At 47.7% G+C, this 16,315-nt stretch overlaps 1 protein-coding gene across 1 annotated transcript in view; it reads left to right on the top strand.

The window, feature by feature from the left end:
* LOC112226145 (glycogen synthase kinase-3 beta-like) overlaps positions 1 to 16,000 on the top strand; it is a 28,820-nt gene extending 12,820 nt beyond the window's left edge. Inside the window, exons 5-10 of the mRNA XM_042304952.1 lie at positions 3,744 to 3,874; positions 4,142 to 4,346; positions 9,897 to 9,992; positions 10,136 to 10,322; positions 13,063 to 13,140; positions 13,383 to 16,000. Coding sequence (XP_042160886.1) covers positions 3,744 to 3,874; positions 4,142 to 4,346; positions 9,897 to 9,992; positions 10,136 to 10,322; positions 13,063 to 13,140; positions 13,383 to 13,447 — 762 coding nt within the window. The 3' untranslated portion in view covers positions 13,448 to 16,000. The remainder of the gene's footprint in view (positions 1 to 3,743; positions 3,875 to 4,141; positions 4,347 to 9,896; positions 9,993 to 10,135; positions 10,323 to 13,062; positions 13,141 to 13,382) is intronic.
* Positions 16,001 to 16,315: the final 315 nt, after the last annotated feature.

Here is a 16,315-nt window from a genome sequence, read left to right as displayed (position 1 = left end):
CCAGAAAGATGTTTGTTTCTGTCGGCGCGATGCGTGGAGAAACCCGCTGGCTGCACCGCTTCGGATTGCGTCTCTCCAGTGAGCCATGTTTCCGTGAAGCAGAGAACGTTACAGTCTCTGATGTCCCTCTGGAATGCTACCCTTGCTCGGATTTCATCAACCTTGTTGTCAAGAGACTGGACATTGGCAGGAAGAATGCTAGGGAGTGGTGCACGATGTGCCCGTCTCCGGAGTCTGACCAGAAGACCGCTTCGTTTCCCTCTTTTTCTGAGTCGTTTTTTTTTTTGGTCGCTGCATGTGATCCACTCCGTTACACTGGTTGTAAGGCAGAACACAGGATCCGCATCGCGAAAAACATATTCTTGGTCGTACTGATGGTGAGTTGACGCTGATCTTATATTCATTAGTTCTTCTCGGCTGTATGTAATGAAACCTAAGATGACCTGTGGTACTAATGTAAGAAATAACACGTAAAAAAACAAAAAACTGCATGAGCTGTAAATGAGCTTACAATGAAAAAGTAAGGTATTTCTTGCAGAACCAATGCATGGCTGTCATATTTCTAATGTTTACCATAGAAACAATGTAGCTGGCTACATTTCCTAATGTTTTGCTTGAAGTTAATCTTGCGTTTTACCAGAGAGAAGTAGGCTGGTTACACTGAGGAAAAGTAGCTACACATCAGAGCGTTGTCTGCTGATCGAATGCCCTTAGTGAGTTCTCATCCCAGTGGACAAGTGCAACTGAAGCACAACGTTGATCTGATGCCGAGCAGAAATTACATAGAATTAGTTTACAAAACTCAGCAAGATATTACTATTTTTCCTGAATGCAGAATTCTTCATGAACCTGACACCTAAGTTTAAATTATATCATCCTCTCCAGGTAGAGCAGACAGGCCCGTTGCCCTAGCGACTGCACAACGTGTTCAAATGCTGCTCCAGAGCCAGTACTGTTCTTCCTTCAGATAAGCATGCGTCAACTTGGTTTGTACAATGTATTTAGTTCACATTCGCTTGTAAATGTCCAAATTCACCAAAAATTATATTCGGTAGCGCCTACCTAATGTATAACTTTATGAGCCGGATTGCCGGTCTTTGCAATTACTTTATTTTCGTTTGCGCTCGTTAGCATATTTAGGTAGCAGCCTCCATGGAAATTTGCCATTACTTGTACTCATTTTGTTAGCGTTCTGGTAATAGATGCCCAGCAGGCTTTTTTGCGTGTTTTGTGGCTCCCCCTTGTGTACTAAACAGGTAATACGGTAAATCCCACCATGAGGAAAGGACAGTATGATGATGTAAAAGTATGGGTACCGCCCAACCCTAAATGGTACTGTATTTGAATATAGGACTCTTCCCCCAAGTATCCGATGAGGAGAAAACACATTGATATTATCTTCTCTCTGTTCTGACTCTTCACTGACCTCCGGTAGTCTTTGTCTGTCACCTCTTTTCAAACTCCTCCATTCTTCTTTTCCTACATCAGATCCCCTCTCTTCCTACATCAGATTTTTGGGGGACAATACCTACTTCAGTGTTTCAGAATTGGAAAAATTTGAGCGAGAGAAACCAACTTTCTCTGTTTGCAGTATGCTTGGTTGTGTGTTTAAAGGGCACTTACTGTGTGTGTGTGTGTGCGTGTGTGTGTGCTATGCCCTGTGGCAGCAGAGAGGACTATCTGTGTCTGATGGCCCATTTGCCTCAGCCCACCCTGCTGCTCTCTCCTGTGGTGTGGAGATGCATACTGATCATACACACACACTACCCTCACTCAGCATCTCTACACTCCTCTCCCTGTGCTCCTCTCATCCCTCCATACTCTCTCTTTATCCACATCTCTTCCTTCCCTTACACTCCCTCTCTCCTTGTTCCCTTACTACTCTTCAGCCCCTTTCTCTCTCCAATTCAAAGGGGCTTTATTGGCATGGGGAAACATATTTACACTGCCAAAGCAAGTTAAATAAACAGTAAACAGAAGTGAGAAGACAAAAAGGTAACTGGGCTAAACGACTATCGCACCGTAGCACTCACTTCCGTCATCATGAAGTGCTTTGAGAGACTAGTCAAGGATCATATCACCTCCACCCTACCTGACACACTAGACCCACTCCAATTTGCTTACCGCCCAAATAGGTCCACAGACGACGCAATTGCAATCACACTGCACACTGCCCTAACCCATCTGGACAAGAGGAATACCTATGTAAGAATGCTGTTCATCGACTACAGCATTTAACACCATAGTACCCTCCAAACTCGTCATTAAGCTCGAGACCCTGGGTCTTGACCCCACCCTGTGCAACTGGGTCCTGGACTTTGACGGGACGCCCCCAGGTGGTGAGGGTAGGAAACATCTCCACCCCGCTGATCCTCAACACTGGGACCCCACAAGGGTGCGTTCTCAACTCAATCATCATCTTTACAGACGACACTACAGTGGTAGACTTGATTACCAACAATGAGAAGACGGCCTACAGGGAGGAGGTGAGGGCCCTCAGAGTGTGGTATCAGGAAAATAACCTCACTCAACGTCAACAAAACAAAGGAGATGATCGTGGACTTCAGGAAACAGCAGAGGGAGAACCCCCCCTATCCACAGCGACGGGACAGTAGTGGAGAAGGTGGAAAGTTAAGTTCCTCAGCGTACACATCATGGACAAACTGAAATGGTCCACCCACACAGACAGCGTGGTGAAGAAGGCGCAACAGCGCCTCTTCAACCTCAGGAGGCTGAAGAAATTGGCTTGTCACCAACATCACTCAAACTTCTACAGATGCACAATCGAGAGCAGGCTGTCTCACCGCCTGGTACGGCAGCTGCTCCACCCATAACCGGAAGGCTCTCCAGAGGGTAGTGAGGTCTGAACAACGCATCACCGGGTGCAAACTACCTGCCCTCCAGGACACCTACACCACCCGATGTCACAGGAAGGCCAAAAAGATAATCAAGGACAACAACCACCTGAGCCACTGCCTGTTCACCCCGCTATCATCCAGAAGGCGAGGTCAGTACAGATGCATCAAAGCAGGGACCGAGAGACTGAAAAACAGCTTCTATCTCAAGGCCATCAGACTGTTAAACAGCCATCACTAACATTGAGTGGCTGCTGCCAACCTACTGACTCAAATCTCTAGCCACTTAATAATACAATATTGGATGTAATAAATGTATCACTAGTAACTTTAAACAAAAAATGGTTTCTCCATCACTTCTCTTTCTCCCCCCATGCTCTTTCTGTGGTGTGCAATTAAGCTTGTTTCCCTCCAAATCTGCCCCTCTGCCACAGCCGGGCAACCGTGTCCCCATCAACACCCGTCTGTCTACCGTGTGCCCAATAACACAGCTAACGACCCAACAGAGAGACCCCAACACACGCACACTCAGACAGCCAGAAACCCTTACATACACAGTCACATTTTCTGCTATGCTAGCTCTAAGCTTTGCAATGGGAGCATTGTACTGGCATGTCTAGAGCAGAGAACCCACAAGTTGTTGCAATGTGTTTGAGTAAGTTGCATACATCCAGAATGTTTGACTGTTCTGAGTGCAGTGAAGTTGGTAACCGACAGTAGACAGTCTGGACACTTGGCATGACTAGTAGTAGTAATGGAGGGGATTATGATGATCAGTGCTGTTACTGTGTGTGTGCTTATTTCTTATAGAATTATTTTTTAAACATACTTTCCACACCTGAAGTGTTTGTATATGTTAACATTATGTGTCCTGTGTTCTCCCTCCAGGTGTACATGTACCAGCTGTTCCGCAGTCTGGCCTATATCCATTCCCAGGGCGTGTGTCACAGAGACATCAAACCCCAGAACCTGCTGGTGGACCCCGAGACGGCCATCCTCAAACTCTGTGACTTCGGCAGGTTAGTCTGCCTGTCTGTCAGTGAGCATCTCTGAATGTCTGCCTGTGTCTGTGTTTCTTAGGCTGCGTTTACACAGGTAGCCCAATTCTTCTGATCTTTTTTCCACTAATTGGTCATTTCAGATATTTGTCAGATCTGATTGGTCAAAAAAATATTCAGTATTGGGCTGCATGTGTAAATACCACCTTACTGCTCAGTCTGTCTAAATCAATCTGTTTCAATGTCTTTTTCTCTGAATGACCACCTCTCTCCCCCTCTTGTCACCAGTGCTAAGCAGCTTGTTCGCGGGGAGCCCAACGTGTCCTATATCTGCTCGCGGTACTACCGTGCCCCCGAGCTCATCTTTGGCGCCACGGACTACACGTCCAACATTGACATCTGGTCAGCGGGCTGCGTGCTGGCCGAACTGCTGCTGGGACAGCCCATCTTCCCCGGGGACAGCGGAGTGGACCAACTGGTAGAGATCATCAAGGTAGAGAAGAGGGGACACCAAACTGTAGGGGTGGGAGATGGAAAGAAGAGTGTAGGTCTATGTTGGCGTTAGGATCGTAGGGTCTATGTTGGCGGTAGGGTCTATGTTGGCGGTAGGAGTGTAGGGTCTATGTTGGCGGTAGGAGCGTAGGGTCTATGTTGGCGGTAGGAGCGTAGGGTCTATGTTGGCGGTAGGAGCGTAGGGTCTATGTTGGCGGTAGGAGCGTAGGGTCTATGTTGGCGGTAGGAGCGTAGGGTCTATGTTGGCGGTAGGGTCTATGTTGGCGGTAGGGTCTATGTTGGCGGTAGGGTCTATGTTGGCGGTAGGGTCTATGTTGGCGGTAGGGTCTATGTTGGCGGGGTAGGGTCTATGTTGGCGGTAGGGTCTATGTTGGCGGTAGGGTCTATGTTGGCGGTAGGGTCTATGTTGGCGGTAGGAGGGTAGGGTCTATGTTGGCGGTAGGAGGGTAGGGTCTATGTTGGCGGTAGGGTCTATGTTGGCGGTAGGAGCGTAGGGTCTATGTTGGCGGTAGGAGCGTAGGGTCTATGTTGGCGGTAGGGTCTATGTTGGCGGTAGGAGCGTAGGGTCTATGTTGGCGGTAGGGTCTATGTTGGCGGTAGGGTCTATGTTGGCGGTAGGGTCTATGTTGGCGGTAGGAGCGTAGGGTCTATGTTGGCGGTAGGAGCGTAGGGTCTATGTTGGCGGTAGGGTCTATGTTGGCGGTAGGAGCGTAGGGTCTATGTTGGCGGTAGGAGCGTAGGGTCTACAGTGGCTTGCAAAAGTATTCACCCCCTTGACATTTTTCCTATTTTGTTGCCTTTACAACCTGGAATTCAAAAATTGACTTTTGGGGGTTTTGTATCATTCGATTTACACAACATGCCTACCACTTTTTAAAGATAAAATATTTTTTGTGAAACAAACAAGAAATAATACCCCAAAAAAACAGAACTTCACCCCCCCCCAAAAGTCCATACTTTGTAGAGCTGTCTTTTGCAACAATTACAGCTGCAAGTCTCTTGGGGTATGTCTCTATAAGCTTGGCACATCTAGCCACTGGGATTTTTACTCATTCAAGGCAAAACTGCTCCAGGTTCTTTAAGTTGGATGGGTTCTGCTGGTGTACAGCAATCTTTAAGTCATACCATAGATTTTCAATTGGATTAAGGTCTGGGCTTTGACTAGGCCATTCCAAGACATTTCAAATGTTTCCCCTTTATCCCCTTAAACCACTCGAGTGTTGCTTAGCAGTATGCTTAGGGTCATTGTCCTGCTGGAAGGTGAACCTCCGTTCCAGTTTCAAATATCTTGAAGTCTAGGACAGGTTTTCCTCAAGAATTTCCCTGTATTTAGCGCCATCCATCATTCCTTCAATTGTGATCAGTTTCCCAGTCCCTGCCGATGGAAAAATGATGTTCTTGGGGTGAAGCGAGGTGTTGGGTTTGCCCCAGACATATCATTTTCCTTGATGGCCAAAAAGCTCAATTTTAGCCTCATCTGACCAGAGTACCTTCTTCCATATGTTTGGGGAGTCTCCCACGTGCCTTTTGGCGAAAACCAAATGTGCTTGCTTATTTTTTTCTTTAAGCAATGGCTTTTTTCTGGCCACCCTTCCGTAAAGCCCAGCTCTGTGGAGTGTACGGCTTACACGGTTCCCAAACCAGCTGCGCGTGTGCGCCGTCGTGCATACATTAATTTTGTCCCCCTACACCAAACGCAATCATGACACGCAGGTTAAAATATCAAAACAAACTCTGAACCAGTGACATTAATTTGGGGACAGATCAAAAAGCTTTAAACATGTATGGCAATTTAGCTAGTTAGTTTACATTTGCTAGCTAATTTGTCCTATTTAGCTAGCTTGCTGTTGCTAGCTAATTTGTCCTGGGATATAAACATTGAATTGTTATTTTACCTGAAATGCACAAGGTCCTCTACTCTTGACAATTAATCCACACATAAAATGGCCAACTGAATCGTTTCTCATCTCTCCTTCCAGGCTTTTTCATCTTTGAACTTATATGGTGATTGGCATCTACACTTTTACCATGAGAACCGGCAAAACATTTTGTCTTTCAATCACCCACATGGGTATAACCAATGAGGAGATGGCACGTGGGTACCTGCTTCTATAAACCAATGAGGAGAGGGGAGAGGCAGGACTTGCAGCGCGATCTGCGTCAGAAATAAGAGCTCTATTTTAGCCCTTGGCATCGCAGATGCTCGCGAGCAGTGTGGGTGCAATAATTGAATAACATGGATTTGTAAATGTATTTTTCGACGCTCGCTCACGTGACGTGTCTGGTCAGCATGTTTGTGGTCCTATGGGCAGATACTCTAATCTCCGCTGTGGAACTTTGCAGCTCCTTCAGGGTTATCTTTGGTCTCAAATCAAATCTAATTTTATTTGTCACATACACATGGTTAGCAGATGTCAATGCAAGTGTAGTGAAATGCTTGTGCTTCTAGTTCCGACAATGCAGTAATAACCAACAAGTAATCTAGCTAACAATTCCAAAACTACTACCTTGTACACACAAGTGTAAAGGGATAAAGAATATGTACATAAAGATATATGAATGAGTGACGGTACAGAGTGGCATAGGCAAGATGCAGTAGATGGTATCGAGTACAGTATATACATATGAGATGAGTATGTAAACAAAGTGGCATAGTTAAAGTGGCTAGTGATACATGTATTAAATAAAGATGCAGTAGATGATATAGAGTACAGTATATATGTATACATATGAGAAATAATGTAGGGTATGTAAACAACATATTAAGTAGCATTGTTTAAAGTGGCTAGTGATATATTTTACATCAATTCCCATTATTAAAGTGGCTGGAGTTGAGTCAGTGTGTTGGCAGTAGCCACTAGTGGTGGCTGTTTAACAGTCTGATGGCCTTGAGATAGAAGCTGTTTTTCAGTCTCTCGGTCCCAGCTTTGATGCACCTGTACTGACCTCGCCTTCTGGATGATAGCGTGGTGAACAGGCAGTGTGCAGACCTCACTGCCCTCTGGAGAGCCTTACGGTTGTGGGCGGAGCAGTTGCCGTACCAGGTGGTGATACAGCCTGACAGGATGCTCTCGATTGTGCATCTGTAGAAGTTTGAGTGCTTTTGGTGACAAGCCGAATTTCTTCAGCCTCCTGAGGTTGAAGAGGCGCTGATGCGCCTTCTTCACGATGCTGTCTGTGTGGGTGGACCAATTCAGTTTGTCTGTGATGTGTACGCCGAGGAACTTAAAACTTACTACCCTCTCCACAACTGTTCCATCGATGTGGATAGGGGGGGTGTTCCCTCTGCTGTTTCCTGAAGTCCACAATCATGTCCTTAGTTTTGTTGACGTTGAGTGTGAGGTTATTTTGTTGCCTCTGATTAATGCCCTCCTTGCCTGGTCTGTGAGTTTTGGTGGGTGGCCCGCTCTTGGCAGGCTTGTTGTGGTGCCATATTCTTTCCATTTTCTTAATAATGGATTTAATGGTGCTCTGTGTTTTGGAGAGCTCCTTGGTATTCATGGTGTCCCTTGCTTAGTGGTGTTGCAGACTCTGGGGCCTCAGAACAGGTGTATATATACTGAGATCATGTGACAGAGCTTACTTAGGGGCTTCATAGCAAAGGGGGTGAATACATATGCACCCACCACTTTTCAGTTTTAAATATACAGTGCCTTGCGAAAGTATTCGGCCCCCTTGAACTTTGCGACCTTTTGCTACATTTCAGGCTTCAAACATAAAGATATAAAACTGTATTTTTTTTCGAAGAATCAACAACAAGTGGGACACAATCATGAAGTGGAACGACATTTATTGGATATTTCAATTTTTTTTTTTTAACAAATCAAAAACTGAAAAATTGGGCGTGCAAAATTATTCAGCCCCCTTAAGTTAATACTTTGTAGCGCCACCTTTTGCTGCGATTACAGCTGTAAGTCGCTTGGGGTATGTCTCTATCAGTTTTGCACATCGAGAGACTGAAATGTTTTCCCATTCCTCCTTGCAAAACAGCTCGAGCTCAGTGAGGTTGGATGGAGAGCATTTGTGAACAGCAGTTTTCAGTTCTTTCCACAGATTCTCGATTGGATTCAGGTCTGGACTTTGACTTGGCCATTCTAACACCTGGATATGTTTATTTTTGAACCATTCCATTGTAGATTTTGCTTTATGTTTTGGATCATTGTCTTGTTGGAAGACAAATCTCCGTCCCAGTCTCGGGTCTTTTGCAGACTCCATCAGGTTTTCTTCCAGAATGGTCCTGTATTTGGCTCCATCCATCTTCCCATCAATTTTAACCATTTTCCCTGTCCCTGTTGAAGAAAAGCAGGCCCAAACCATGATGCTGCCACCACCATGTTTGACAGTGGGGATGATGTGTTCAGGGTGATGAGCTGTGTTGCTTTTACGCCAAACATAACGTTTTGCATTGTTGCCAAAAAGTTCCATTTTGGTTTCATCTGACCAGAGCACCTTCTTCCACATGTTTGATGTGTCTCCCAGGTGGCTTGTGGCAAACTTTAAACGACACTTTTTATGGATATCTTTAAGAAATGGCTTTCTTCTTGCCACTCTTCCATAAAGGCCAGATTTGTGCAATATACGACTGATTGTTGTCCTATGGACAGAGTCTCCCACCTCAGCTGTAGATCTCTGCAGTTCATCCAGAGTGATCATGGGCCTCTTGGCTGCATCTCTGATCAGTCTTCTCCTTGTATGAGCTGAAGGTTTAGAGGGACGGCCAGGTCTTGGTAGATTTGCAGTGGTCTGATACTCCTTCCATTTCAATATTATCGCTTGCACAGTGCTCCTTGGGATGTTTAAAGCTTGGGAAATCTTTTTGTATCCAAATCCGGCTTTAAACTTCTTCACAACAGTATCTCGGACCTGCCTGGTGTGTTCCTTGTTCTTCATGATGCTCTCTGCGCTTTTAACGGACCTCTGAGACTATCACAATGCAGGTGCATTTATACGGAACCTTGATTACACACAGGTGGATTGTATTTATCATCATTAGTCATTTAGGTCAACATTGGATCATTCAGAGATCCTCACTGAACTTCTGGAGAGAGTTTGCTGCACTGAAAGTAAAGGGGCTGAATAATTTTGCACGCCCGATTTTTCAGTTTTTGATTTGTTAAAAACGTTTGAAATATCCAATAAATGTCGTTCCACTTCATGATTGTGTCCCACTTGTTCTTGATTCTTCACAAAAAAATACAGTTTTATATCTTTATGTTTGAAGCCTGAAATGTGGCAAAAGGTCGCAAAGTTCAAGGGGGCCGAATACTTTCGCAAGGCACTGTATATATATTTATTTTCTTTTTAAACAAGTTATTTTTCATTTCACCAATTCGGACTATTTTGTGTATGTCATTACATGAAATCCAAATAAAAAAAAGATTGTAATGCAACAAAATAGGACAAATTCCAAGGTGGGGTGAATACTTTTGCAAGGCACTGTATGTTGGTGGCAGCGGTAGGAGTGTAGGTCTATGTTGGCGGTAGAAGTGATCATTCTTGGAGAAACTTCATGCATCTTTCACTCCTCCAGGTTTTGGGGACTCCGACGAGAGAGCAGATCCGAGAGATGAACCCCAACTACACAGAGTTCAAATTCCCCCAGATCAAAGCACACCCCTGGACAAAGGTACTCTGCCCTCAGTTCTATTTAAATTGCCTTAACACCATTGTCTTCCATTGGGATCCATATTAGAGAGAGAACATTTTGAAATGGAACAGATAAGACCAAAGCCCAAATGAGTCAAACTTTTTTTTTCTTCTCCCTGTCAGGTGTTTAAGCCACGTACCCCCCCAGAGGCCATCTCCCTGTGTTCCCGTCTGTTAGAGTACACCCCTGTGACCAGGCTGTCCCCCCTGGAGGCCTGCGCCCACGCCTTCTTCGAAGAGCTGCGCCAGCCCACTGCCCGTCTGCCCAGCGGACGAGAACTTCCCCTCCTCTTCAACTTCAGCCCTGTCGGTGAGTCCACAGCCCTCCCCTCCTCTGTTTGGCCCTCCCTCGGTCAGTAGCCATGCCCTCTCCCCTCTGTTTGGCCCTCCCTCGGTCAGTAGCCATGCCCTCTCCCCTCTGTTTGACCCTCCCTCGGTCAGTAGCCATGCCCTCTCCCCTCTGTTTGACCCTCCCTCGGTCAATAGCCATGCCCTCCTCTGTTTGGCTCTCCCTCAGTCAGTAGCCATGCCCTCTCCCCTCTGTTTGATCCTCCCTCAGTCAGTAGCCATGCCCTCTCCCCTCTGTTTGATCCTCCCTCAGTCAGTAGCCACGTCGTCCTCTGTTTGGTCCTCCCTCGGTCGGTAGCCACGTCCTCCTCTGTTTGGTCCTCCCTCGGTCGGTAGCCACGTCCTCCTCTGTTTGGTGCTCCCTCGGTCGGTAGCCACGTCCTCCTCTGTTTGGTCCTCCCTCGGTCGGTAGCCACGTCCTCCTCTGTTTGGTCCTCCCTCGGTCGGTAGCCACGTCCTCCTCTGTTTGGTCCTCCCTCGGTCGGTAGCCACGTCCTCCTCTGTTTGGTCCTCCCTCGGTCGGTAGCCACGTCCTCCTCTGTTTGGTCCTCCCTCGGTCGGTAGCCACGTCCTCCTCTGTTTGGTCCTCCCTCGGTCGGTAGCCACGTCCTCCTCTGTTTGGTCCTCCCTCGGTCGGTAGCCACGTCCTCCTCTGTTTGGTCCTCCTCGGTCGGTAGCCACGTCCTCCTCTGTTTGGTCCTCCCTCGGTCGGTAGCCACGTCCTCCTCTGTTTGGTCCTCCCTCGGTCGGTAGCCACGTCCTCCTCTGTTTGGTCCTCCCTCGGTCGGTAGCCACGTCCTCCTCTGTTTGGTCCTCCCTCGGTCGGTAGCCACGTCCTCCTCTGTTTGGTCCTCCCTCGGTCGGTAGCCACGTCCTCCTCTGTTTGGTCCTCCCTCGGTCGGTAGCCACGTCCTCCTCTGTTTGGTCCTCCTCGGTCCTCCCTCGGTAGCCACGTCCTCCTCTGTTTGGTCCTCCCTCGGTCGGTAGCCACGTCCTCCTCTGTTTGGTCCTCCCTCGGTCGGTAGCCACGTCCTCCTCTGTTTGGTCCTCCCTCGGTCGGTAGCCACGTCCTCCTCTGTTTGGTCCTCCCTCGGTCGGTAGCCACGCCCTCCTCTGTTTGGTCCTCCCTCGGTCGGTAGCCACGCCCTCCTCTGTTTGGTCCTCCCTCGGTCGGTAGCCACGCCCTCCTCTGTTTGGTCCTCCCTCGGTCGGTAGCCACGCCTCCTCTGTTTGGTCCTCCCTCGGTCGGTAGCCACGTCCTCCTCTGTTTGGTCCTCCCTCCCTCGGTCGGTAGCCACGTCCTCCTCTGTTTGGTCCTCCCTCGGTCGGTAGCCACGCCTCCTCTGTTTGGTCCTCCCTCGGTCGGTAGCCACGTCCTCCTCTGTTTGGTCCTCCCTCGGTCGGTAGCCACGCCTCCTCTGGTTGGCCCTCCCTCGGTCGGTAGCCACGCCCTCCTCTGGTAGCCACGCCACGCCTCCTCTGGTTGGCCCTCCCTCGGTCGGTAGCCACGCCTCCTCTGGTTGGCCCTCCCTCGGTCGGTAGCCACGCCTCCTCTGGTTGGTCCTCCCTCGGTCGGTAGCCACGCCTCCTCTGTTTGGTCCTCCCCGCCCTCGGTCCCTCGGTAGCCACGCCTCCTCTGGTTGGTCCTCCCTCGGTCGGTAGCCACGCCTCCTCTGTTTGGTCCTCCCTCGGTCGGTAGCCACGCCTCCTCTGGTTGGTCCTCCCTCGGTCGGTAGCCACGCCCTCCTCTGGTTGGCCTCCCTCGGTCGGTAGCCACGCCTCCTCTCTGGTTGGCCTCCTCGGTCGGTAGCCACGCCCTCCTCTGTTTCCCTCGGTCCTCCCTGGTTGGCGGTCGGTAGCCACGCCTCCTCTGGTTGGCCCTCCCTCGGTCGGTAGCCACGCCTCCTCTGGTTGGCCCTCCCTCGGTCGGTAGCCACGCCTCCTCTGGTTGGCCCTCCCTCGGTCGGTAGCCACGCCCTCCTCTGGTTGGCCCTCCCTCGGTCGCCACGCCTCCTCTGGTTGGCCCTCCCTCGGTCGGTAGCCACGCCCTCCTCTGGTTGGCCCTCCCTCGGTCGGTAGCCACGCCCTCCTCTGGTTGGCCCTCCCTCGGTCGGTAGCCACGCCCTCCTCTGGTTGGCCCTCCCTCGGTCGGTAGCCACGCCCTCCTCTGGTTGGCCCTCCCTCGGTCGGTAGCCACGCCCTCCTCTGGTTGGCCCTCCCTCTGTCGGTAGCCACGCCCTCCTCTGGTTGGCCCTCCCTCTGTCGGTAGCCACGCCCTCCTCTGGTTGGCCCTCCCTCTGTCGGTAGCCACGCCCTCCTCTGGTTGGCCCTCCCTCGGTCGGTAGCCACGCCCTCCTCTGGTTGGCCCTCCCTCGGTCGGTAGCCACGCCCTCCTCTGGTTGGCCCTCCCTCTGTCGGTAGCCACGCCCCTCCTCTGGTTGGCCCTCCCTCTGTCGGTAGCCACGCCCTCCTCTGGTTGGCCCTCCCTCGGTCGGTAGCCACGCCCTCCTCTGTTTGGCCCTCCCTCGGTCGGTAGCCACGCCCTCCTCTGTTTGGCCCTCCCTCGGTCGGTAGCCACGCCCTCCTCCCTTTTTCCCCAAGCTTCTGTAATCCCCTCAGTTTTCCAGAGTAAGTCTGAGGCGTGTATGTTGAGTATCCTGTGTGTGTAGTATGATCTCTCTCTCTCTCTCTCTCTCTCGCAGAGCTGTCTATCCAGCCCCAGTTGAACTCCACACTCATTCCTCCTCATGCTCGTGCACTGACATCACCTGCCTCACATGGTATGTACAGCACAGCCTACCCGACAAATGCTTATTACATGTTCAATACATGCTTATTAGATGACTACATATTTACAAGACTAGGATAGGAGATATAGCTTCAAATCAACATTTAACAGCCTTTTTAAATGAATATTGATGTGTTTGGATGTTAAACCCAACATACTAAAAACATTGACCTGATGGTGAACTGAAGTGTTTAGTGTGGTGTGTATCTGATGTCCTGTGTCTCCCTCCACCAGATGGCAGTGTGTCGGACAGTACCGCCCAGCCCAGCTCAGTACCTGGATCCATCAACAGCACCTGAACCCCCTGTCCCCCATTCACCCTGTCTTTCCCCTTTTCCTCTCAACCCCATCCCTCTCTTCCTACTCTTCCACCCCCTCTTAGATCCAAAGTTCAAAAGACAACTATACATGCACACATACAACAACAATACTACAAAATCATCTATTAACCCATGAATATTCCCATTATGGGTCTAAAAAACTATCTGTTGGTGGCAGTAGTCCAGTGACTGTTGGGTTGTAGAATATGGGTGAATCTGACGGAAACTATTCTGTATTATAATCTCTGCTAATCAAATTTTATCCCTTTTAAAAAAAAAAAACGTATTTATTTGAAAGTGCATTTTGTTTTAGTGATGTATGCCAGTGAATGGGATGCGTCAACTGAAGCCTGTTTCAGTTCAGACAGTTTAGGACAATCTTCCATTGAGGTTAAAAACCAAACGGTCACGTGGTCAGAGGACAGATCAGTCCCTGCAGCCAATGGGAAAACTCTGGGGAATGTAGGCGTTCATCTACCAAGACATTACTCCTAAACCGAGTCCAAAGTGTTAATTAGTTCTGAAAATTGAAGAACTGTGTTTTTATTTGTTTTATTAAATTGGATACCAAACAGCAGCAAATGGAACTGGCATTTTAAATTCGATGAGGCAATTTAAAAAAATAAAATAAAAATTTAATAGAAGCTTTTATCACACAGGTGATTAAAAAATAATCCAAAGGCGGAAACCGCTAGCTGTTTTATTAAATTGTTTCTAAGAAGAAACATCGAAGTGAAAGTCTTAATGTCTTTTATTTGAATAAGAGGGACCTTTTTTAAAAGAATGGAATGTACATATTCAGTTTCTATAAGCTCTTGTCCCAGTCAGTTTAGCTGGAGACATGTGTAGGTGAGAAGTAACCTTTGCACATCTCTAAAGGGGAGTAGAGTAGAGTGGAGCTGTAGGGGCCCGCTGCATCTCTTGTGCAGTGGAGATATGCAACCTGTGTATAGGAAGGGGTAGGGCTCCTCCAGTCACACCTGTACACCAATGGCCATATAGCTGTACTTGAACCAAAGCTCTGTCACATCAACTTTGAAAGTACTTGGCACTTTCACTCCTCCCTTTCTCTCATTTTTCCTCAATTCAGTCTAGATGCACAATTACACTGCATGTAGGGGAGGTCTTAAGTGTTAGTGCGCTTGTGTGTGAATGAGGTTTTATGTGGTTTTTTTTGTGTTTGACCATCTTCCATCTCCAAATCAACCCACTCTAGCACTCTTGTTTTTGTAAGTCTAGATTCTAACAGCATCAGTGATTTATCATCAGTTAAACCTTGTTTTCATCTGGCCCACCAACACAGACTTGCATGTTCACCATGCGTTAGAGCAACCACACCTGTTCTCCCTCCCCACTCATCACCGCACAACAACGATGGTTTGATCTAAAATACCTGCACCCAAAAAATGTAAATGCCCCAACCACTTCTGGAGCCTTCTGTTCCTCTCCTCCTTCCTCTACCTCTCCCACTCTCTCCTTCCCTCTCTTTCTCTCACTGTAAATATCAAGTACCTTTTTATTTAGTTTTTTTTTGTTATTATATTGTTCTTGTAATTTCATTTTATTTTCTCTAGTAGAGGGGAGCTGGTGTAGCAGCGACCAGGCTCCTTCTCCTCAGTCTGTCTGTAAATACAACTTCATTTCAGTCCTTGGCTCGGGGGGAAAAAACAGAACAAAATGTTTCTCTCGTTTTTATTCTCTCTCCCTCCATTTCTCTCTCGTTGCCTTTCCCCCATAAATATTATGATCACTTTATTTATTGTATTTTGGGGGGGTTTATTTTGTTTCTCTGGGGAGGGTTTGTCGTCGGCCGAAGGGTTTATTTTGTAAGAAGTCATCAATACCCATGTCATGCAAAATATTCCAACTTCCAAGATTATTGGACTTTGATCCAAACTTGGGAGTGTTTTCCAATAAAGGTCCTGTATTTGCAAGTACACATCCTAGCCAGTAGGTGGAGCTACATCTTATTTTCATTGATGTGAAGGGATTCTCACATGCCTCTGGTCTATGGTAGTCTAGCTGATGTCCCAACAGTATAAATGGCTGATCCAATGTGGGGTTATTGGTGATATTGCTGTATCTGGGTGGGTTTGAATGAGGGCTTGGGTGGGGAGGGTTGTGTAATATGTCCCAAGGTGTGTCCCTTCTCCCGTGTCCCATGTGTTTTGTGTAATGGGTTTAACCTGTTACTTCTGTCTGTGATTACATGAATGAGTGATTGAATTTAATGAATGGATGAAAGAACTGACAAGTCTTACGAAAGTGTGAGTTGGGAGACCGTGGATATATTTAAAAAAAATCTTAGCTCTTCATTTTAGGAAAACAATGTTATTTTTGTGTTTTATTTTCCTGTCACAAGTTGGTTTTAATTTGTTGTGATCCTGATCTTTATGGCCCTGCACAAGGGTCATACCACATCACTGGTGGGAATGGAATGGTTTTGAAGTGGATGCGAGAGAGGGGGGGACGGAGAGAGACTGTTTTTGTTTGTTGGTATAAATCAACTTATGAATAAAGTGATGAAACTGCCTTGGTCTCATGTTCTAAAGAATGGAAGTGTGAATTCACACCATCAATTTATGTAGTGTCAGGTGTGAATAGCACTAAAACAATCTGCATTTATTGACCAGTGTACTTGACTGTTTTGGCTGCTAGTTGCAGACAGACATCTCATTTATGATTAACTTAATGAGGAACATTAACTTGGGCATGTTTATACTACACAGGCCTTAAGTTAAATGACACACCAATAAGTAGTAATGGCATTTGTTTAATGCAAATGAAGTCAATGGTAGTATTAAGGCAGCTGACGGCAGAGCAGGGGCCAGAATGCCATGAGGCACT

This window comes from Oncorhynchus tshawytscha, linkage group LG23 (assembly GCF_018296145.1).
Source record: "Oncorhynchus tshawytscha isolate Ot180627B linkage group LG23, Otsh_v2.0, whole genome shotgun sequence".
NCBI classification, from domain to species: domain Eukaryota; kingdom Metazoa; phylum Chordata; class Actinopteri; order Salmoniformes; family Salmonidae; genus Oncorhynchus; species Oncorhynchus tshawytscha.
This window is presented reverse-complemented; position numbering and strand designations above follow the sequence as displayed.